Here is a 23140-nt window from a genome sequence, read left to right as displayed (position 1 = left end):
CTTTGACATATTAACCGTGGTTATTTTAAATTCCCTGTTTGATAGTCAGGTTCTCTTGATTGCTTTATCTCTTGAGAGTGGATTCTTTCTCTTTTTAAACTTTTTATTATTGGAGTATGGTTGGTATACACTGTTATATTAGTTTCAGGCATACAACATAGCGATTGGACAGTTCTATACATTATCACTGCTCACCGCAGTAAGGGTACTTACCACCATCACTATCCGACATTATTATTATAGTGACTATATTCCCTGTGCTGCACTTTTCATCCCTGTGGCTTACTTGTTTTAAAACTGGAAGTTTGTACATCATATTTCCTTTCACCTATTTTGCCCATCCTCCCTCTCCCCTTCCCCTCTGGCCACCACCAGTTTGTTCTCTGTATTTATGAGTCTGTTTCTAGTTTTTTGTTTGGTTGGTGTTTAGATTCCACATATAGGTGAAATCATATGGTATTTGTCTTTTTCTGTCTGACTCATTTCATTTAACATAATACTTTCTAGGTTCGTGCGTTCATTCATGGCAAAATCTCATTCTTTTTATGAAGTAATATTCCGTTGTGTATATATGCCACATCTTCTTTATCTATTTATTGATGGACACTTGGGCTGCCTCCGTATCTTGGCTATTGTAAATATGCTGCAGTGAATGCGTATATCTTTTCAAAGTGGTGTTTTCCTTTTGAGTAAACACCCAGAGTGGAATTACTGAACTGTATGGTATTTCTATTTGTAATTTTTTGAGGAACCTCCGTACTGTTTTCCACAGTGGCTGCATTAATTTGCCTTCCCACCAGCAGTGCAGAGGGTTCCCTTTGCCCCACATCTTCACCAACACTTCTTACGTTTTGCCTTGTTGGTACTAGCCATTCTGACAGGTGTGAGGTGGTATCTCAGTGTGGTTTTGATTTGCATTTCCCTGATGACAAGTGATGTTGAACATCTTTTCCTGTGTCTGTTTGCTATCTGTATGTCTTCTTTGAAAAATGTCTATTCAGGTCCTCTGCTTATTTTTCACTGGGTTACCTGTTTGTGGTGTTGAGTTGTATATGTTCTTTGTATATTTTGGATATTAACCCCTTATTGGATATGTCATTTGCAAATATCTCCTTCCATTCAGTAGGTCGCCTTTTTGTTTTGTTGATAGTTTCCTTTGCTGTGCAAAACCGTTTTATTTTGATGTAGTCCCAATAGTTTATTTTTGTTTTTGTTTCCCTTGTCTGAGGAGACATATCCATAAATATGTTACTAAGACCAGTGTCCAAGAGATTACTACCTAGGTTTTCTTTTAGGAGTTTTATGGTTTCAGGTCTCATATTTAGGTCTTTAATCCATTTTGAGGTTTTTTTTTTTTTAATGCATGGAGTAAGAAAGTGGCCCAGTTTCATTCTTTTGCATGTAGCTGTCTTGTTTTCCCAGCACCATTTGTTGCAAAGACTGTCTTTTGTCCATTGTATATTCTTGCCTCCTTTGTCATAGATAAATTGACCATACAAGCATGGGTTTATTTCTGATTCTCTATCCTGTTCCAGTGATCTACATGTCTATTTTATGCCAGTACCTTACTGTTTTGATTACTTTAGCTTTGTAGTATATCTTAACATCTGGGATTGTGGCACCTCCAGCTTTGCTCTTCTTTCTCAAGAGTGCTTCGGCTATTTGGGATCTTTTGTGTTTCCATATAAATTTTAGGATTATTTGTTCTAGTTCTCTGAAAAATACTATTGGTATTTTCATAGAGATTGCATTGAATCTATAGATGGCTTTGGATAGTATTTTAACAATATTTTAACATTTTATATTATTACATTTTAATAGTATTAGTTCTTCCAATCCATAAGCATGTATTTCTTTATATTTGTTTATGTTGTGTTCTGTTTCTTTCATCAGTGTCTTATAGTTTTCAGAGTACAGGACTTTCACCCCTTGGTTGAGTTTATTCCTAGGTATTTTATTCTTTTTGGTGCTTGTGTAAATGGGATTGTTTTCTTAATTTCTTCTGCTGCTACTTCATTATTAGTGTATAGAAATGCAACAGATTTCTGTATATTAATTTTGTGTCCTGTAACTTTACCGAACTCATTTCTTCTAGTAGTTTATGGTGGACTCTTTAGGGTTTTCTATACATAGTATCATATCATCTGCAAATAGGGACTTCTGCTTTACTTCTCCTTTACCAATTTGGATGCCTTTTAATTCTTTCTCTTGTCTGTTGGCTATGTCTAGGACTTCTGGTACTCTGTTGACTAAAAGTTGGTGAGAGTGAACATCCTTGTCTTGCTCCTGATCTTAGAGGAAAAGCTTTCAGCTTTTCATTACTGAATATTATGTTAGCTGTGTATTGGTCATAAATGGCCTTTATTATGTCAATGTGTGTTCCATCTAAACCCAGTTTGTTGAGAGCTTTTATCATGAACAGATGTTGAATTTTTTTGTCAAATGCTTTTTCTGCATCTATTCAGATGATCAGATGGGTTTATCCTTCATTTCATTAATGTGATGTATCATTTTGATTGATTGGTGTATATGGAACCATCCCTCCACTCGACAATAGATCTCACTAGGTCATGGTGAATGATCCTTGTAATGTATTGTTGAATGTGGTTTGCTATTATTTTGTTGAGGATTTTTGCATCTGTGTTCATCAGGGATATTGGCCTGTAGTTTTCTTTTTTGGTAGTGTCTTTGGTTTTGGTATGGGGGTAATGCTGGCCTTATAGGATGAATTTAGAAGCTTTCCTTGCTCTTCTATTTTTGGGAAAAGTTTGAGAATCATAAATATTAACTCTCCTTTGGTTAAGGTTTGGTAGAATTCACCTGTGAAGTTGTCTGGTTTTGAACTTTTGTTTATTGAGAGTTTTTTGATTACTGATCGATTTTGTTACTAGTAATCAGTCCGTTCAGATTTTCTATTTCTTTCTGATCCAGGTTGGGAAGATTGTATGTTTCTAGGAATTTGTCCATCTCTTCCAGGTTGTCCAGTTTGTTGGTGTATAATTTTTTGTAATAGTTTCTCATAATTGTTTTTCTGTGATGTCAGTAGTTATTTTTCCTCTTTCATTTCTGATTTTATTGAGTCCTCTCTCTTTTTTCATGATGAGTCTGACTAAAGGTTTATCAATTTTCTCTTTCTAAAGAACTAGCTCTTGGTTTCATTGATCTGTTGTTTTGTAAGTTTCTGTTTCATTTATTTCCATTCTGATCTTTATTCCTTCCTTCCTTCTACTAACTTGGGACTTTGTTATTTTTCTAGTTTCTTTAGGTATAATATTAGATTGTTTGAGATATTTTGTGTTTCTTGAGGTAGGCCTGTATCACTATAAACTTCCCTCTTAGAACTGCTTTTGCTGCATCCCAAAGATTTTGGACCATTGTGGTTTCAGTTTCATTTGTCTCTTATGTATTTTTAAAAATTTTTTAATTTAAATTCAATTTTGTTAAGATATAGTGTATTATTAGTTTCAGGGGTAGAATTTAGTGATTCATCGGTTGCCTGTAACACCCAGTGCTCATTCCATCAAGTGCCTCCTTCGTGCCCATCATTTCTTCTCTGATTTCTTCACTGAGCCATCGATTGTTTTTGTAGCATTTGGTTTAGCCTCCACGTGCTTGTGTTTTTTCCATTTTTTTGTAATTGATCTCTAGTTTCATACCATTGTGAACAGAAAAGATGCTTAATAATATTTAAATATTAAATTTATTGAGACTTGTTTTGTGGCCTAACATGTGATCTATCCTGGGGAATGTTCCATGTGAACTTGAAAAGAATGTGCATTCTGCTGTTTTTAGATGGAATGTTTTGACTCTATCTGTTAAGTCCATCTGGTCTAATGTATCATTCAAAGCCACTGTTTCCTTATTGATTTTCTGCCTGGATAATCAGCCCATTGATGTTAGTGGACTGTTAAGTTCCCCTACTATTAATGTGTTACTGTCAACTTCTCCTTTTATGTCTGTTTATATTTGCTTTATGTATTTAGGTGCTCCTGTGTTGGATGCATAGATATTTATAATTGTTTTATCTTCTTATGGGACTGACTCCTTTATCATTGTGTAATGCCTTCTTTGTCTCTTGTGACCATCTTTGTTTTTAAGTCCTTTTTTGTCTATTGCTACCCATTTTTCTTTTTTCGCTCTCATTTTGCATCCCTTCACTTTCAGTCTGTATGTGTCTTAGGTCTGAAGTAAGGCAGCATATAGATGGGTCTTGTTTTTTTATCCAGTTAGTCATAGTAGGTTCTTTTTCTTAATTTTCCATGTGTCTTATAATTGTTTATCGACTTCCAAACAGTGGTTAGAACAGGAGAGACTGAAATAGGTAGTATTTATGCCTGGAAATAGACATGCCTCTTTTCTCCTAGGCTCTTAATGTGAGGGGTCGAGTCCGTTTATCGAGGTATTGATTGGGTTTGGTTTTTGTGGTTGCCATGGGCACCCTCAGTGGACGACCACATTAACATTCTTCTGGGGTACCCTGTGCTTAGGTCAGAAGTTTGTTGAGGGCGTTTTTCTCAATGTTGCTGCTACACCCTCAGCATTAGGTCTTCCCTGGTCGGGAAGTATACACACTTGTTAGTCTCTTTAGGGCTTGAGTGGGGGTGTGGGGGTTCCCTGGTGTTCTGGCTTAGTCCCCAGCAAGCCCTGTGACTTTGGCTCTCAGAGATGGGCCTTCTCAGTGATCCTGTCCCACCCCAGAGGTAAATCTCTAATAGTCTGAGCCCCTGATGGTTTCTACCAAGGTTAGAGAGCTTTTTCTTTTTATTTCCCCCACCTGCAGTGGGTCTCTTTCTTTGCCCACGGTCAATGGTGTTTCTGTCCTTCCCCTAGCCACCTGAGGCTTTTGTTCCATAGGGGAGAGAAGGCTGGCTAGGGCTTCATGCCTTCCCTACATTAGTGGTTGCTCCCCTCCTCCAAACAGGCACCTCAGAGATAGGCTTCCTCCATTCTCTGTTCTCGGGGATTCTTCATGAGCACCTGGTGAGGTCTGTGGGGAAGATCTTGTGAGTAGATGTAAACTTCCTTTGCATCCACAGCTCCCAGAGTTCTATACTCTCATGTGAGTTCACACATTGCTTTTAGCAATTTGTTTTAAAAATTGAGCTGAATTCTTTTTACTTAGATGTCCCACTTTCCTCCCTCAAACATAGAGGAACCAGTTCCCAAGTCGTCCTCTCTTTGGAGGTGCCTGTCTTTCTATGTATTCCAAGCTAGGCGGTTGTGATTTCAGCTGTCTGATGAGTTAAAGAAAAGTTAGGATTTTACAGATTATCTGGCTTTCTCTTGTTATGGTGGGAGTGTTGTTCTTTCTAATTTTCCACATTCTAGGTGGAACAGAAACATACCTAGGTAAGCAACAAAGATTACCTCCCAGTGGGATTATGGTCAAATTTTAATCTCATGTTTTTCTGTGTTTTTCTAGTGTCCTAATTGAGACTGGATTATTTTTATAATCGTGTGCATACACATATATATATCTGATTTTTAAATATGCGTAGGATTATAAAAATAAATATACACAACTATTTTATATATATATATATATATATATATAGAAAGAGAGAGAGAGAGAGAGCTTTGAGTTATTCTTTCTTGCACATTGTTCAAGGGAACTAGATAATGGCCGATTGTGTACCTGTTTTGTAGTGAGAAGGTACCTCCTGGGTGGTCAGCGGAAGTATACACACCTTTATATGAGAGCTTCACATACCTCTAGTAGTGCTTACCAGGTGTTACACACCGGCAAGGCATCTGTAGTTTGTTATGAAGCAGTTTGTGGGGTGCTAATGAAATGCTAATGAAATCCTTCTCTATAATTGGCTCATTTTTATAGACATAAAAATTGAAGCTTAAGAGCTGAAATAACTTTAGTCCACCTTCACCGGCAAAGAAATGAAACAGCCACGACTTAACTGTCGATTCTTCACTGAGCAGTGTTGGTTGATTCCTACAGCATGCGGGCGCTATGCTGAGTCCCGGAGCACCACATCAAAGAAGTTACACATGCCCCTGCCCCCACCCTCACTGAGTGTACAGTCGGCCGCAGGAGACCATTTTTAATACGTACATTGTTAACTAATTGCCAAAGTGATCCTTGACTTAGAAACTCAGTGCCTTTCTCATGAAATCAGGGGAAAAAGTTATTCAAAAGACCAGATGTCATCAGACAGCTGACTTTCCACAATTTTATGTACTCATTCATCCCTGAAACCTGTTTGAGTGCCTTCTGTGTACCCAGCCTGGTGCTTGGCCAGGGTAGAAAGGAGATTTGACTCTGGAAGTTCTTACTAGCTGACCTACCCCTTACCTTCTAACTCGGTAAACCATATTGAAATGCAGGTGAACAAGTGATAATACAGAGATAACCATGAACCATTTGATGTTTATTTATAAGAAAGGTAGGTCATTCTCAAACTTGGGCTTTTCACTTCTTGTGACCTCCCAGGTGATCTTGGCATAGTGGTTGTTAGTAATGATTGGTTCATCAGAAGTAAGGAAGTGTGTGTGCATGTGTGTGTGTGTGTGTGTGTGTGTGTGTGTGTGTGTGTGTATGCACACCGGCTAATGAGCTGTGTAGGGGTGGTGGCTGGGCAGGGAATTTGAGATATCAGAGAAGCAGAAAGAAGACTGAGATACTAGAGCTTTGGAGGCAGACACATGTGGGCTTCAGTCTTGGCTTGTCCACTTACTTGTTGCATCTCCTCGGACAAATCAAGTAATTTCTCTGAGCCTCGGTTTCTCACCTCTCTGCTGGGACTAACACTAGTACCTACTTCGTAGGGTAGATGTGAAGATTAAATAAGAAAATACATGTGAAGTGTTTAGTACTTGGCACACTGCCCTCATTAAAAGGTAGCTGGCATCAGTGCTGTTGCTGTTGTACCAGCCTCACGGCTGGAAGTCATTCAGAGAATTACAAGTGTGGAATCAAGATGCAGGAGAAGGGCTGAAGCTGGAGCTGTAGACGAGGGAGCCACCTGCACAAAAGGGACGAGAAGGCGTGACACTGGAGGTACAGGACAGACCCTGGGAGTGCCAGCCTGGGGAGTGAAATGGAAGGAGACAGAGTAAGTCATCAGAGAAGGGGGTCAGGCCGCAGCATGCGTACCATCAAAGGAGAGTATGTGAGGAAGAGGGTGACGGAGGGCATCATCTGATGCTGCAGGAAGGTGGAGCGAGCCAGGAGGCTTCTCTAGGCCAGGTGAGCAGGAGTTCAGCTCCTCACTTGCTCGTGTTCAGATTACTCCTAAAAGTCTGGCAGTCCCAGTTCCAAGTCCCAAAATAGAATCCTTTCCAGGATGAGTTGCTTCCCACTTTTCTTCACTGTAATAAAATCAAATGATTGCACAAAGGAAAAGGCCCATCACTGGTCCTGCTGCTTACTTCCTGCCCCCGTACGAAGGCCAGCTCCTCTACTCCAGCTGCAAGTCATGGCCCCTGAGAAAGGTGTCATGGGTGGGGAATGGCAGCCCACCGTCCTCGATGGTACAGCAGCCATCAGATGATCACTTCAGACTCTGATCTAGGTCACCCTCTAAATTTTGACCTCTGTCCAGAGTGGCCAAATATTCTAAGAAGTCATCTCACTTAGAAGTCGGATCCAACGTGTTAATCTCTGAGAATGTACTTTGGCTTTATTACGTGTGCGGTACTTTTGGTTCACTCAGTAGTCAACATTTATCAAGCCCATCCTGTGTATCAGGCACTCTGCTAGGCACGGGGGTACATATACCACCTTTGTTTCACGAAGGCATCCTTGACAACACTCTTTCCTCATGCACCCACATCCACTCACCAGGACATCCTGCTGGCTCTGCCTTCAAAATATTTTAATCTGGCCATATTACATTATTTCCACTGTTACCACCTTCACCCTGATGCTCTCTTGCCTGGATTATTGGAATAACCTCCAAACAGATCTCCCTGCTCTGTCCTTGCCCTTCTACACTTGATTTTCATCTCAGGAACCAGACTGATTTTTTTAAAACATATGGCAGGCTCGAGAGTGTTGAGATAGTTGGTAGAGCTGGGAGTGTGGGGAGACTGGCAGTTTCAGATCCTGTGGCCAACACTTGAACCGACCTCTGAAGTTGTTAAGGAAGGGAGGAAACAGGCTGCAATCTGGGGCAGGAGCTTTCCAGGCTGAGGGAACAGCAGATCCAAAGGCCCTGGTGAGGTTGTCAAGGACCTGAAGAAACAGAAAAGAAGCTGGTGCTGTGGGAATTGAGTAAGCTGGCAGGGGGTAGGGGTGGGGAGAGGGAGTGGGAGGAGCTGAAGTCAGAAAGATAAAGGAGGGGACAGTATGGGTAGGGTCCATCCAGCTGGGGATTGGGAGCCACTCATTCATTCATTCATTTCGTTTAACAAACTTTCCTCACGTGCCTTCTTGGTGTCAGGCACCATGCTAGGTGCTGAACGCACAGTGAGAAGCAAACCAGACATAGTCCCTGCCTCCACATTGGAGCACACAGTCTCGTGGGAAAGACGGACATGAATCAGATAATCACACAAGTCAGTGTATAGTTACCAACTGTCCCAACTTGGCCCTTCAAGAGGAATAATCAGGGACTCTGACCTAGACTAGGGGGTTTCAGAGAAGGTTTTCCTGTGGACGTGACACCTGCTCTGAGATCAGATTGATGAGGAAGAGTCGAGTAGGTGAAGAAGTGTGGGATGCTCTTGGATGGAAGGATACCAAGGTCAAAGGCCCTGAGGTGGGAAAGAACTGGGTGGAGGCAAGAGGGGTTAAAACATGGATGAAGAGAGAGAATGCAAGGTGAGACTGGAGAGGAAAGCAAGGCTGGAGTGTGAGCCTTGGGGATCACAGTCAGAATTTTGGTCTTTATCCTAAGCATAATGTGAAAGCTTTGGGGGGTTTTAATCAGAAGGTGAACTGGATCTGAATTGCAAGTGTTTGGGAGAAATCCCTCTCACAGTGTGGAAGACGGGGTAGAGGTGGGGAGGTGAGCAAGCAGGTAGGCTCTTGTACCTACTGTTCTAGAAGCTGCAGTACTGGCCCAGGGGAGAGATGATGATAGCTGGAAGTAGGGAGAAAAGAGAGGGACTGGATGACGTTGAGAGGCAACTTGGAGATAGAGTCTGCAGTACACGCTCATGGGATAAGAGACTATTCAAGTGTCAAAACCAGATGCAGTAAAAGAGGGACAACCAGCCATTATGAGTCTCATGGTGTGGTTCAGTGGGCAGCACAGGGGGCACCAACGAAGTTCTCTTGCCTTAAAAAAAAATGTAACTTAGGGGCGCCTGGGTGGTGCAGTCGTTAAGCGTCTGCCTTCGGCTCAGGGCATGATCCCGGCGTTATGGGATCGAGCCCCACATCAGGCTCTCCACTATGAGCCTGCTTCTTCCTCTCCCACTCCCCCTGCTTGTGTTCCCTCTCTCGCTGGCTGTCTCTCTCTGTCAAATAAATAAATAAAATCTTTAAAAAAAAATAACTTAATCCAATCTACTTTTTAGAACCGTCAGTTTATGAGAAGCACCCAGGATAGATGAACAGGTTAAATGGCACTATGAAGAAGATATCAGCCAAATCAGAGTGTGGGACATTCCAGGGAACAAATAACATGAGGTGGCCAACAAACCAATGGCATGAAAGAGAATTTTTTAAGAAGTCTTAAGAAATAGAGCAAGGCAGTGTTTTGTGCAATGTGTAGACCTTGTTTGGATCTTGATTCAAAGAAACCAAAAGATAGCTTTGAGAGAAATAGAGAAATTTGAGTACAGGCTGGGCTTTAGACAATATTAAGGAACTGCTGTTCATTCAGTTAAGTATACTAATGGCATGGTGGTTTTAAGTGTGTGTGTGTGCATACATATACATGATATTTAAGTGCATATTAGAAGATGCACACAGTTTTTGAAATGATATGTCATGATTTTGCTTACAGCATTCCAGAAAAGACCGAGTGGCATGTGATAAACGGAACTGGGAAAATGTTGCTAGTTATTGGAGCTGGGTCAGAGTTACCTGGAGGTTTATTATACCATTCTATCTTGGGTTATATTTGAAATGTTTTCATATAAAAAAATTGAAAACAAAAACTTTGGGGAAAGTGAACATAAGAATACATAAGAAATAGGGAACATAAGAAAAGACCCAGGTCTGACGGAGAAGCAATGAGTTCAGTTTGGACATCTTGAGGATTAATGTGCCTTTGGGACGCTAAACGGAGGAGCCCTAGTAGGTGGTTGGTCTAGAGTTCTGGAGACCTTTGCTCTAGACCTATAAAAACAAGTGTAGATAGGGCCTAAAGCTGTGGTCACAGGGAAGCAATCCAGGGAAGGACAAAATCTGACCAGCGAGGGCCCAGGACTAGATGTGGAGGAGCCGGAGGAAGTAAAGGCCAGGTACAGGGGCTGAGGTTTGTGACTGAGAAGAAGCAGCTGCAAGACAGAGGGGCCACAACCACCAGGGGAAGTGAATGTTTCCAAGAGGAGGAGGGGCCAACAGAGCCAAATGCTGCCAAGATGTCAAGCCACATGGGAACCAAACTGAGTCCATTGGGTTCGCATCTGGATGCAGCTTGCTGCCTGGTGGGGAGCTGTTTAGGCTGAGGGACTGGAGTGAGGGGAGGAGTGAGCAGGAGGTGAAGGAAAGGAGAGAGAGTCTGGGCAACTCTCTGAAGAAGGACATCTGTGAAGTGGAAGACAGAGGGAGGTAACCTGAAGAGAGAGCGTGAGGAAATAAGAGGGTTTATTTTTAAGGTGAGACATGCTTGGTGAGAGAAAGAGGTGGGCTATCCAGGAGAAGGGGTGGTCAGTGAGGTGGGGTTCCTGAGGACGCAGGAGGGGAAGACATGGGGTTAACCGCCCTTGATTCTGTCAAGGTGGTGGGGGAGGAGAGCTGTGCCATAGTGGAATGCTGGAAAGTTCTCCCTTTGTGGCTGTGTTCCCTGAGAAGTTCTCCCCAGCGGTGCCCGCTGGTGGTGGAGGGTCTTGGAGAAGGTTGGCAAAGTGAGGCGCGAAGGAACGAGAAACCCAGTGGGCCCGCCTCGGGGGGGAGGGGAGGTGGGTGATCAGGGTCTGACAGGAGAATCCCAGGGGCACCGCCGAGGGCCGGGTAGGGGCGCGGACGGTGTGGACACTCCACAGGGGCTGAGGTCCCTGTGGCGGCTAGCCGAAGGAGGACTCCGGGGATGACGCACGCGGGGCCCAGCCCGTGGTGTTCACAGTGAGAGCCTGGAAGCCGTGCTCAAGGTCCTCCCGATTCCCATCTCATGCTGCAACCTGCCGTCCCTTCACCCTTCACCCCCGGCCCCCACACAGCCCTTGGCTCTCCAAACGGGATATGGTTTCAAGGTCAGGGCTGCGTGTCGGTGTAAAGACACGCTGTTGCTTCCCAGGTCCTGCCAAGCGGCTCACACAGGCTTGTGCAGAACAGGACGGATGGCGTGTTGCTCAGAGTCAGGGTGCCACAACCCCCGGTGATCAGCACGGGGGCACGTTCCCTCCGGGCCCTGCTCACGCCCACCAGTGCCCTGTGGGACCGGGGCCACCCCCCTGCCCCTGAGGTCGCGGCTCTGAGTGACACTGGTGCAACCCAAACATGATTCCAGGACAGCCCAGCCCTGTCCAGGCAACACACGAGGCACTTAAAATGGATCATTTCTCCTTCCAGCTTAACTCAGGTGATCCGAAAGTTTGCCAAGCAGCTGGATGAGTGGCTAAAAGTGGCTCTCCATGACCTCCCAGAAAATTTACGAAACATTAAATTTGAATGTAAGTACAGAGGTGGGGAGCTGAGGGGAAGGGAGAACATTCTAGTGCTGAACAATTTTATTATATAGGTCGTTCATAAAATAATAATGGTAACTTACATTTACTGTTTGCAAAGCACCAGGGATGAAGCCTAGCGCTTTTCATGCATGAACTTCCTCAGTCCCCCCAAAAGGTGTGTTACAGGTGGCACACTTCTCCCTTTATGGAAAATGAAAGGGGCTTAGAGGGGTAGCCAGTAGCCGGGGCAGGATTTGCTCCCAGGTCTGTCTGTTGACACCAGAGTGTCTGTTTATCACACCATCTCATCCCATGTAATCCTCACACCACCTCTGTGATGTAGGGAGTAGGATCCCTATCCTGCAGATGAGGCTCCGAGAGGCCAAGAAACTTCCTCAAAGCCACACAGCCACTCAGCTGGTAAGAAGGGGCCAGGAGTCAAACTCAAGTCTGTCCGACCCCAAAACTCTGGGATTTCCCCAAAGTCCCTGCCCCCAAAGACGGGAGCCAGGAAACGGCTTCGGGGCTTCACATATTCAATTCTCTAGCTAATTAGGAAGCCAAATTAATATTTCTCCTACAGGGATTAGGAATGTGATTTTTTTTTTTTTTTCTGCTGAGCATCACCAGCCATTCTCCACTCTTAGTTTTGCCTGAGCAAACCGGACCTATTTCTCTCTCTCTGTGTTTCTGTACTTGTGGGAAGACGCACGTGCTATTACACAAAGATGAAATGATTTTAAGCAAAACAAAGTTTTAAGATATAGGTTTCTTAAAGCAGCATTTGAATACAGCTTGCCATTCTCGCCCCAGAGTAAGTGGCGGCAGGGAAAATGAAGGGGATCAAATTACCCTCTCCGGGCAGGCACAGGGAGCCCTTTCAGAGGCGCTCCGAGGCTGAGGCCGCCTGCAGTGCCCAGCACCTACTGATAAAGCCCGCTTTATTTCACGGCGCTCAGTTCTTTTCTTTTCATGAGCACTAAATTCCACATCAGAAAGTTAAAGAAAAAGTAATTAAGGAGAAGGATTAACGATTGATCGGTCTGGAAAATTAGAAGTTCATCTGCGCCCCCACCCCCCCACGCCCTATTTTTCAAACCAAGCTGGCTCTGAGTACAAATTAGAATAATCCCAGGGAAATTTCTGCTTCTTGACCAGTTCAGAAATTAATGAGAAGAATGCCCCGCACCCGTTTTAATTATGCTGACAAAACAAACCTGTAGAAAGTTGGCAGCAAGGAGGCCTGTCGGACCTTCCACCTGTCGGGGCCTGCAGGAACCCCTCTTCCCGGGGAGCCTCGGGGGCACTTCGAGAATGGGCGAGGAGTGGAAACACACACCACTCCAGACAACTCTGCGAGAGTGGAGACCTGGGGCTGCCACATGGCTTGTCTGCTTGGTCCTGAAATCTTCCGATTTAAAATCACCCACTTCGAACCGTCAGCCTGTTACATCACTATAGTAAACAGGATCAGCAAAACGCACCGCCAGGGCGTGGAGACCGTTTGATAAAAACGGCAGATTACGAATGCAAAGCTGCATTTAAGGTACAGCCCAGGGTTCCATCCTAAAAGCAAGCCCTCGCACCACACACCGCTGAGGCTCAATCAAGTTTCCCTATTAGATATACTACTTTTAAAGGGCCTTCTTCAAAGCTTCCACTTGATTCCAGCAATTATTTATGGGGAGAAGTGATTGAGCTCGCAATTAGCGAAATGAAAGACAAGTAAATAATTGCTTTTACTCACGGTTGATTGACGCCACAATTTCTCACACCTGCCAGTAGGGCATGCGGGTGGCTTTGAAAATATGTACCCCAAATATCGCCATTTTAGGAAGTAGTTGTCCACATGGGAGAACAAAGAATCAAATGCAGGGTTTTGCCAGCGGGTACATAAAATGGGGTTGGACAGTGAGACGAATTTAGGCAAATAAGCTACTTTTCGAAATCTGCCCCTGGAAAATCCAAGGTAGGACCATACAGCATGCAAAAACTTCAGACTGACTCTTCCTCTTGCAGTGTCGAGGAGGTTTTCCCAAATTCTGAGACGGCAGACATCCCTGAATCACCTTTGCCAGGTATGTGTCCTGTGTTATGTTCTCTAATTCCTGCGAAGTCATTGCCCACGAGGGCAAATGCACAGAACAGCTCCCCAGAGATCTGTGGGGGGCAAGGCTGTTTGATAGTTTAATACAGTATAATAGGTGCTTGATACACTCTTACTGTTTAATTTCTACTGATAAAGAGTAAAAACATGAGGCAATCACGAAATAGTTTGGACTAACATGTAATTTCTGACGTCGGTCACCCTTAACCTTTCAGACATGTTCTGTGCACAAGTTCGCGTTTCCCTTGAGTAGATGCGGCTTTCTGGGCCACTGCCGACATGTGGGGCTGGATCATTCTTCGCTCTCGGAGGTTGTTTGGTGCGGTGCAGGCATTTAGTAGCATCCCTGGCTCTCCCCGCATGCCAGCACCCCGATGCCCAGCACCCCACCCCCAGGTACCACCTCGATTGTGGCCATCAAGAATGTCTCCAGACGCGGCCAAATGTAGCCTGGGCACCCAGTGTCACCCCCCCCCCCCAGCTTGTGAATCACAGAGATAAATGATTCAAACAGATAAAGAGGATGATTTGTTTGTTGTGTATGTATCCTCCAGAAGAGTTCAAAGCCACACAGTATGTTAAACATTTACCCACTTTTGTTGATTTTCTCCGGATTTTTGTTCTTTTTAGCACAAAAGTGACACATGCTTACTATCAAAAATTCAATAACAAAAATGCGTACAGTAAAAGGTGGAATATCTCCCTATAACTCCTTGGTGATAATTTGACGTCATAAAGTTTTGTGTTTCTCCTAAGTTTGCACCTTAAGGAAGGGAATCGAAGTCTATTAAGGCAGCCAGTTAACATTCCTTAGAATGTTAATGATCTTAAAGCAGAAGGGGCAGACCTGTGGCTACAGGTCAAATCTGGCCCTCGGATGGGAGGGGTTATTTTTGTTTGATTTGCATGCGTTCAGAAATTGTTTTTACTTGGTCCTTAACAGTTGAACCTGGGAGATGACAGCTAAACAGCCCCAGAGCCCCATTTCCCAGGGCAGGAGTCAAGTGGATGGGCTGAGCTCCTGTCCAGCAGGCACTGTCCTCCTGGTCAGCCCCACTTCCTCTTAGGCTTGGCTGGCGCCCTCACTCCCGCCTGCCACCTGCCTGCCTTCTTTGTGTGGAGTCTGCCACCTCTCCCTCATGCTGTGGTTCTGGGTCGGTGCTGGCTATTCAAGGTCAAGGTTTCGCGTTAGAGTGACCTGAAGGAAGCCTCCAGGCCAGGAACCTGAAAATACAGAACGACACCCACACATAGCTCACTGTCCCTGCCCTGCCTCCGGCATAAACAGCACAGTGGATGATTTGGAAGATTTGGAAAGCAGAGGTACACCCTTCACGTTCGTGCTGGCTGGGAGAGAGGCCACACCTGGGCACTGTTCTGGGACAGGGCAGAGCCTGACCAGATTAGTGGGATTTAGGGGAGCAAACAAATATTGGCAGGACAGAGAAACACTGCCATATTTCCAGGGGTGCGTGCCTTCTGGTTCTTTCGCCAGCTTGGAAGAGCTGGGCTTGGGTCATACCAGAGAACTAGGCGTGGCTTTGGAGCCTCCCTCCTGGGCTCGGGCAATTTGGGGACGCCTTTGACTCTTCAATGCATGCAGGTAAAAGCATCCGTATCTGTACCTACAACCGCCTGCACGCGCGTGTGCACACACATGTACACGCACATATGCTCTCTCTCCACTTCCCACACAGACGGTATGGATTTTAATCAGCATATGCTATCTTTCCGTCTTGACGGGACGGCTCTCAGACACATTTCTGGATCAGCCGGAGGAACTGGGTTTAGTGACAGGAAGGAAACTCCACGGAACATCCTAGTGACTATCCCAGCAGGCTTTCCTGAACACATACAAGACAAGTCATACTGAAACCCAGGATCTAAATACCCAGGCCCTTTCAGATACACTAAGCGAGCAACTTGGCATTCCTGTCTCAACTATTCGTTGCACACAATCTTTTGCGTGCCTACTGTATGTCAGACACTATATTTAGTGGTACTTGCCCTGAGCAGAGAAAAAAAAAGTGAACGATAAAAGAATTCATTAAAAGTGCTAAGTGTTAGGACGGAAACACAATGGAAATAGAGAATGATGGGGCACATAAGTGGGATTGAGACCCAGCGGTTAGAGGAGGCTGTGCCATGGGTGTGACGTTGAAGTTGGAGCACGCATGATGGCAGAAATGGCAGGCAGGGTGCGTGAGGAACGCTCCAGCTGGCCACAACGCCATGAGCCAGGGCCCTGAGGTGCCTGTGCGTCACCGCAAAGACCGCGGACCCGGATAACAGTAGCTCCTTTGTGGAGCTCTTACTCCCTGAACTACGCACTGTTCCAACATTATCTCCAGAGTCCTCAAACCCCAGCCCTCCTTCGGGGGCAGGCACCATTACACCTCCCTCTTCTAGATCAGGAAACTGAGGCCAATCGGCCGACCTGCCCCAAATGAGCCAGTTGGGTAGCAGCAAGGCCAAGATTTGAACTAAATATATTTGAGTCCAGAATCACAAACCTTTACATTTAGTTGTTTCCATTATCGGTAGAGATGGACCCAACTCGTATATTCATATATTCTAGGCCTCTGACCTTCAGAAAGTCCTACAGTGATTTAAGTAAGAGTTTACTTGTGCTCAGACAGTCGGGTGGGGGAGGTTGTCGGTATTTACCTTTGCCTGGAAATTCACACACGTTAGGAGACTTAATGTCCATGTGTATCAGAAGTCTTTTTTTCTTCCATTTGATTAAAGACATTTTTTAAAACATGCAAGTAAAGGAAATGATCTTGCAAATGTTTTGGGTTTTTTTGCTTTTATCAGTATTGTTCCAACTTGGTGGTTCCAAGTATTGTTCCCACTTGCCAATTGAAGTTCTACTCATGGGGGTTTGCTGAGGAAACCGCAGGTCGAGTGTGCACGTGAGCGGGCACACACACCACATGCACGTTATTGAGCGCCTGAGTCTTCAGGTTTTGTTCCCCTCCCTTCCCTCTCAGTTACTCGTATTTGTTTTCATCCTTATAGTCACCTAAAAACCAAAAAGCAAAAGCAGAAAGCTAGACCATAAACTGCTTCAGAATGCATTTATATGGAAAAATACACATTGTAAGATGGGGTTAAAGATGGGATTAAAGATGTCATTGGCCGTCGGGTAACAGGACTGTTCCAAGATCTGGGCCCGTTGCTTCTCGGACACTAGAGACACATGGGTTATTAAGCACAGAGCTCCCATCCTGGAAGCTTACATCAGAAGGCTGACAGGTCTCTGGGCTTCATCCCATTGTTTACCAGGAGTCAAGACCAAAGGGGCTGGGAACAGCAGGGTTTGGTCTAGCCTCGACCACCCTGGAGTAATTTTTTATAGAGCTGAGAAAAGAGAGCCACGAGAGAAAAGACTGTGTGGGTTTTCTGAGTTATGGACTCATCTGCTGATTTCCTGAAACGGAGCTTTCCTGAATTTTCAAGTAGTTTGCAAAATACTGTATGCAGATTCATTAAAAAGGAAAGAATGTGCAGGGGTTTTAACCTAATCACCCTCGAGCTAATGAGTTGATTGGCTTGGATTACAGGCATCTCGGACGGTGATCCACAGTGCAGACATCACATTCCAAATGCTGGAAGACTGGAGGAACGTGGACCTCAACAGCATCACCAAGCAAACCCTCTACACCATGGAAGACTCCCGCGATGAGCACCGGAAACTTATCATCCAATGTAAGATATGCCGCCAATCGTCCTGTCGTTTCTGGTTTTGTTTTTAAAAGAAAGAAAGAAAGAAAAAGTATCTTGGTAAATATTTAAGAGACATTCCCACCCTGTCCTTCCCCCTAGGATCTCTTCCCTCTTATTGTTCCTGTTAAATGGTCAGCCCAGAGGGGAGGGCTAATTGATTTAAAAGGACATGTGTCAACATTCCCGGGGGAAGGGGAGCCTGGTGCAGTTGGGCAGCACACAGTGTCATGCAAAAGGCCCCCCGGGGTGACTTTCAGTGCCAGGCATAGTCCCATAGGTGACATAAAAAAATGAGAACAAAAGCGTGCTGCCTGAGTGTACATCAGCCTGGAGTCAGCTGGATACGCTGCCCGTTTCCCAGCGGAGGGTCACACGAGGCAGCCCACCTATTGGCAGGTGAAACCTTCGATCCCATTAAATGTTTGAGCAGGGAGTGGGTGGTGGCGTACGTCTGTGAGCATGTGTTCATGTCCCCGTGGACAAAGGCTGCAGGTACACTGCTCCGCTGTTGTCTGGCTGAGGTCAGGTCGGGCGCTCTTAGTAGTAGAGGACGTGAGGGGGCTGAGAACTCCACCATCATCAGCACACCTCTGCTGTTGCTCACGCGCCCACCACAGCCTGCTGCCCCCCACATCCCACACCCAGCGGCCCTGGATGGGGGTCTACTGGCAACTTCTCACTTTGCTTTCTCATGCCCCGGCTGTGGGGGGCAGGGGAACAGGAGTGCGGAATGGCGGGTCCACACTCTCCTACCAGCTCTCAGAAAGGTTGGAGCTGAGACTCACTGGAGGTGGGGGATGACAGCTGGGGCACTCTCTCCTTCTGAGCGGGGTGAGGCCCCAGATCCTGAGAGTACATTATTGAGGAAGCTGCACAACGGCTGTCCCCCTGAGAAGTTGGGCCTGTTCTCCTGTGAGCCCCCAGGCCCCTCAGATTTCTAGTATACACCTTCTGTGTGTCCTCTTGAGGGAATTTTCTTCAGCCAGGCTAAGCATGTGGTGTTTAAAAACAAGTTCCGAAAGGTGTTCCTATTAGAGACCTCCTTCCCACGGAGCCCTTTCCAAAAGCCACCGGAGCAGCTAAAACCTGAACCCTGGGGACCTTTGCTGGGGCTTCTTTCCTAGAGCTCCTTCCGTACATGTTCCCTACTCCACAGCAGCCAGCAGCCTGCTTTCCCCGGTAAGAACTTAGAAGGTGGTCCCTAAAACAAGAAGTGGGCTCACAGATGGACTCGTCTGCGCAGACCTATCACGTGTGTGATCTCGTTAATTCTCTACATCAACCCCACGTGGAAGATACCCACCGCCCTCCTTTTACAGAGGACAGGACTCAGCCTCAGAGAGCTGGTGACCCTTATCCCCAGCGGCAGAGGGGGCTCTCCGACCTACGCCCGACCTCGGCTTCACCACCATGCACTAGTGCTTCTCTCTTGGGAGGAGCAGAGGAGACAAAAATGATGAGATGTGGGCAAGTTCCAGAGGCTGCAGGGTCTTTCCAAATTCATGCAGTCATGCTCCTGTTCTGTTTGTCCTGCTCCCTGCTACAAGGCCAACAGAGAGCATGGGTGTCAGCCCCCAACAGCACTAGCCGTACCTTCAATCACTGTGTCTCCAGGGCCTCACCCCGGGACGAGGTGCCAGTAACATCTGGCTGGGCCGGACAGATGAATGGGAACCCAGAATGACAGGACTCCCAGCAGCGTGAGACCCAGCTCTCTTCTGCCCTCAGCACCTTTGGTGGAGGAGGAAAATGTTACCCACACTCACAGGGGAAAACGCAGGCCCCACCGCTTGCTTTAGGGGCCAGTCTCTGAGCCTTTGCTGGAGCACCTTGGAGGTCACTGTGGCCTCTCCAAGAAGGGAAACTTTTGGGTTTTCCTCTTCAAGTTCTCTTAGGCCCAGGACAGAATGGTACCCTTTAAAGCTGTGATTGTGTCCTTCAGCTAGAGGAAGGGAGTGGTGAGGTTCAGGTCAACCCAGCTGGGTACTTACTGAATGCCTGTCCTGGGCCAGGCATTGTGTTAGAAGCTGGGCAAGAAGCAGTGAATAATATGAACACTGCCCTCCCCATGTGGAGCTCAGGCTAAGGGCAGACCAGAAATTGAACAAGTAATTCACAAATGGTTGTATGTTACCCAAGAGGACACCTCTGTATGATACAGTGCCTGGAAGGGGGGTGGGGCAGGGAATGGATTGAGCAAGGGCACCAGCCCTCAAGGCAGGTGGCCTGGCACACGAGTATCATCCTTGCAGATCCCCTCCCCCGCCCCCAGACAGCCGGGAAGTAAGTTCTTGAACACAACTGTGTGCTGCACCCTCCCTGCCTTATCCCCAGTTGACAAGCCTGCACGTTCCTGCTTTAGGGGGTTTCCGTCACTTCTGTGAAATAGGTCCTGCCTGGGAATGCTCTGCTTACCCTAAATTAAGAAACACACGTCCGGACTTGAGCTTGCTGATGAGCATGACTGTGGTAAGAGCAGGGGGTTGGGATGCCCAACAAACCCTGGCTCTTGTGCTTGCTGACCTCAGCTTCCGAGTCTCTGACATGCGGAGAAGGCAGAGGGGATGAAATGGGGCCTGGGACAGCATGTCAAGCTGGTCCAGTGCCGTGCTTGGGAGGCAAGCATCAGGTCAGGCTGGGTTTGAAACCCGCCTCTGCTATTCACTGGCGGGGAGACCTTCGGAAAATCACTTGTGTCTGAGTGCCTCCGCCCCCTCATTTGTAAAATGGGTGGTAGTAACAGGACCTGCCTCCTTGGGTTGTTCATCTCTTCATTCAACAAGCATTTGAGAAACCGCTGTCACATTCTTGAGGTTGCTGTAGGATTAGACTAGAGTGTCCGTGCAAAGCAGTGAGGAAGGTGCCTGGCATGGGGCAAGAACCCAGTAGGAGTCAGCTGTAAGCATGTTCTTGGTCACTTCCGTTGTCCTCGCCTTCACCAACCAAAGCACAATGGCACCCATGCACCAGAGGCACCGCCCGTGCCATCGAGAGAAAAGCACCGCAAAGAGAAATCAGAGCCATGGGCTCCAGTCCCCGCTCTGGCACTCACTCACCCTCTGACTTTGAGGGGGTCCCTTCATCCCATGGAGACACACCTTCCTCCTCTGTAAAAAGACGCCAATATCAACTCAATGGGGACGTTTAAAGCCCCCTGTCATTCTAACCTGTTCTGGGCCCCGGGTCCTGGGTCCAATGGCCGACGTCTTGTCGCAGCCGTCAACTCAGGAAAACGAGCACCTCGGCTCGGCCAGTGGAACGGGAGACCAAAAACCGCCTGGACAAATGGAAACTGTAAGCAGGGTGTGGATCTGAAGGTGTGGTTTGATGTACAGAGCTCCACATGCAGAAAACACAAGAACGGTCATGGAAAGAGATGTTTCAAACTGGAGGTCGCCCAGCAAGGTTTCTTTTTTCTGTAGTGCTTCGCGAATTCCGTAGCCCTTCCGGCCTCGGTTATTTGATGTGCAGCTGAAGACAGGTTATAAAGTGGTACGATTATCCTCCTTTTCTTCACACAGAAACTAGGGGCACAGAGATTGTTTCCTTTATACCGTGAACATTTATTAAGCATCTCCTGCCTGCTGAGCCCTGACAGGCTGGTGGGGCCACTTGCCCTCTACAGGTGTGGTTTAGAAGCACTGAACTATCAGACGTGCCCCGCCACGGGGCAGAGGGCAAGGGAACGGCACTGCCCGGGTCCATTAGTGCAAGCACACCCTGGATAGCAAGGAAGGCCCTGGCTGAGAAAGATCCCTGGACACAGAACTGGCCCGGGAGCCACGTCCTGCAACTGTAACACGGCATTAGCAATGCAGCAAAGGGCGCATACGGATAACAAAGTGGAGGAGGAGTGATCAGTTCTGCTGGTGAGGGGCCTGCGGAGGGGAAAAAGGATTTCATGAGAGGCATCGAGTGGGCTGGGCCACAAAGAACCAGACAGTCCGAGCAGAGGGAACTGCCTGAGAAAGTAGGGCTTGTCGAGGGCATATGGCAAGTTAAACATGGGAGCCAGGCTCTCAGGAGCTCAGAGGCTGCAAAGATGAGCCTGGAAAGGTAAGGTGGGGCATATTTTCTAAAGCCTGAATGCTCTGTTAAGACTGGAGTTCCGTTTTGTTCAGTTACATTCCTTTGTTCTTTGAAGATGTATCTCTGTGTAGACACAGCTGCAGTGACGTGGGGGGGCTCTCCTTTGTTTGACAGTGTACCAGGAGTTTGACCACCTCCTGGAGGAGCAGTCTCCCATTGAGTCCTACATCGAGTGGCTAGACACCATGGTGGACCGGTGTGTTGTGAAGGTTGGTAAGCCAGAGCGGGAGGAGCAGCCCTGGTACTGCGACCCGCCACTCCCCTGTGTGGCACTTGGGAGAATGGCCATGTGAATGTTCCTCAGCAGCCACGGAGCCCTGGGGTTCTGAGGAGGGGCCTGGGCCCCTCTGGAGGTGGGGGTTGAAGAAGGCAGCACCGTGAGTCCCCTTCCCCTGATTCAGCCCGGTCAGCGTCTCCTTTATCTGCTGTGTGTGCTGGGTCCTAAGATTTCATTCTTTACAGCGTGCTTTTGCTGGAAGAAATAGCAAGTCAAAAACCATTGTTCTATAGCATTGAACTTGGAGACCCAAAAGCCTTCCTAGCATTTTTCAGGGAGACAGTAATAAATGAAAGTTTACACTGACCACTGTTGAAGCTGTTCACTTTCTTGTAGGTGGCTGCCAAGAGACAAGGGTCCCTGAAGAAAGTGGCCCAGCAGTTCCTCTTGATGTGGTCCTGTTTTGGCACAAGGGTGATCCGGGACATGACCTTGCATAGTGCCCCCAGCTTCGGTAAGGCCACTCCAGCCCTCCCTAGATCCAAACACTTCCTCTCTGGACTTCATGCTTGAACTCCACCTCTCTAGACTCAGCCTTGATCTCACTTGCTGTCCCTGAGCCCACAAGGACATCACCCCAAAATGTATCTGTTCTGGAAGAAATGTATCTGTTCTGGAAGGACTCGACATTGTCAGGACTTTCAGGGAGAAAGACGGCATTGTGTGCTAACGTATGCAAATCTGAAAATGGAGGTTCTCACCCAGCTAGTTTTAATGGAGTTTAGAGAGGACTAAATAGCAGTGGGTGCACTCCCCTTTCACCAGGTGTCCCCAGTGAACGCTGCTTCCAGGGACTGTTTTGCCGAATTCCATAGTGTTGGCTTCCCAAGACTGGGAACTCAAAAAGCCTCTGAGTTGGAATATTTGCATGGGGCTGACTGACTCTCCGGTGGTGGGGAGAGTGTCTAAAGGTTCCTTTAACACTGGTTTCTTTAACACTGTACTCCAGTCGGATCCCTAGAAAAGGACTTTTGTGTTCATTTTCCCTTTTGTTTTACTGACCCCTTGGGTGCCCCTCACCTCCCGCCCCAAGCACACACCTACTGCTTCCGGTGTAACGGGACTTGGAATCTCTGCCCGGGGCGCTTACACTCCTCTGCAGGCAGGAACCGAACCACGGACTTGGGGTGAGTGCTGTGCTACATTGTGAGACATGGTTTACTCCTTCTCACTGGAAAGAACGGAGTATGCACCCAGTCCAG

General features: G+C 46.7%; 1 protein-coding gene across 3 annotated transcripts in view; it reads left to right on the top strand.

Moving 5' to 3' along the window:
- Positions 1-23140, top strand: part of RFX4 (regulatory factor X4) — a 136044-nt gene that overhangs the window by 78514 nt on the left and 34390 nt on the right. For all 3 annotated transcript variants that reach the window (XM_045779781.2, XM_087868784.1, XM_045779782.2), the window contains 5 exons: positions 11639-11739; positions 13756-13814; positions 17410-17554; positions 21776-21870; positions 22275-22392. In XM_045779781.2, the coding sequence (XP_045635737.1) occupies positions 11639-11739; positions 13756-13814; positions 17410-17554; positions 21776-21870; positions 22275-22392 (518 nt within the window). The remainder of the gene's footprint in view (positions 1-11638; positions 11740-13755; positions 13815-17409; positions 17555-21775; positions 21871-22274; positions 22393-23140) is intronic.

This window comes from Ursus americanus, chromosome 17, assembly GCF_024610735.1.
Source record: "Ursus americanus isolate L20-20 chromosome 17, mUrsAme1.1.p, whole genome shotgun sequence".
In the NCBI taxonomy this organism is placed as follows: Eukaryota; Metazoa; Chordata; class Mammalia; order Carnivora; family Ursidae; genus Ursus; species Ursus americanus.
The sequence above is the reverse complement of the archived record's forward strand: the minus strand, read 5'-3'. Positions and strand labels throughout refer to the sequence as shown.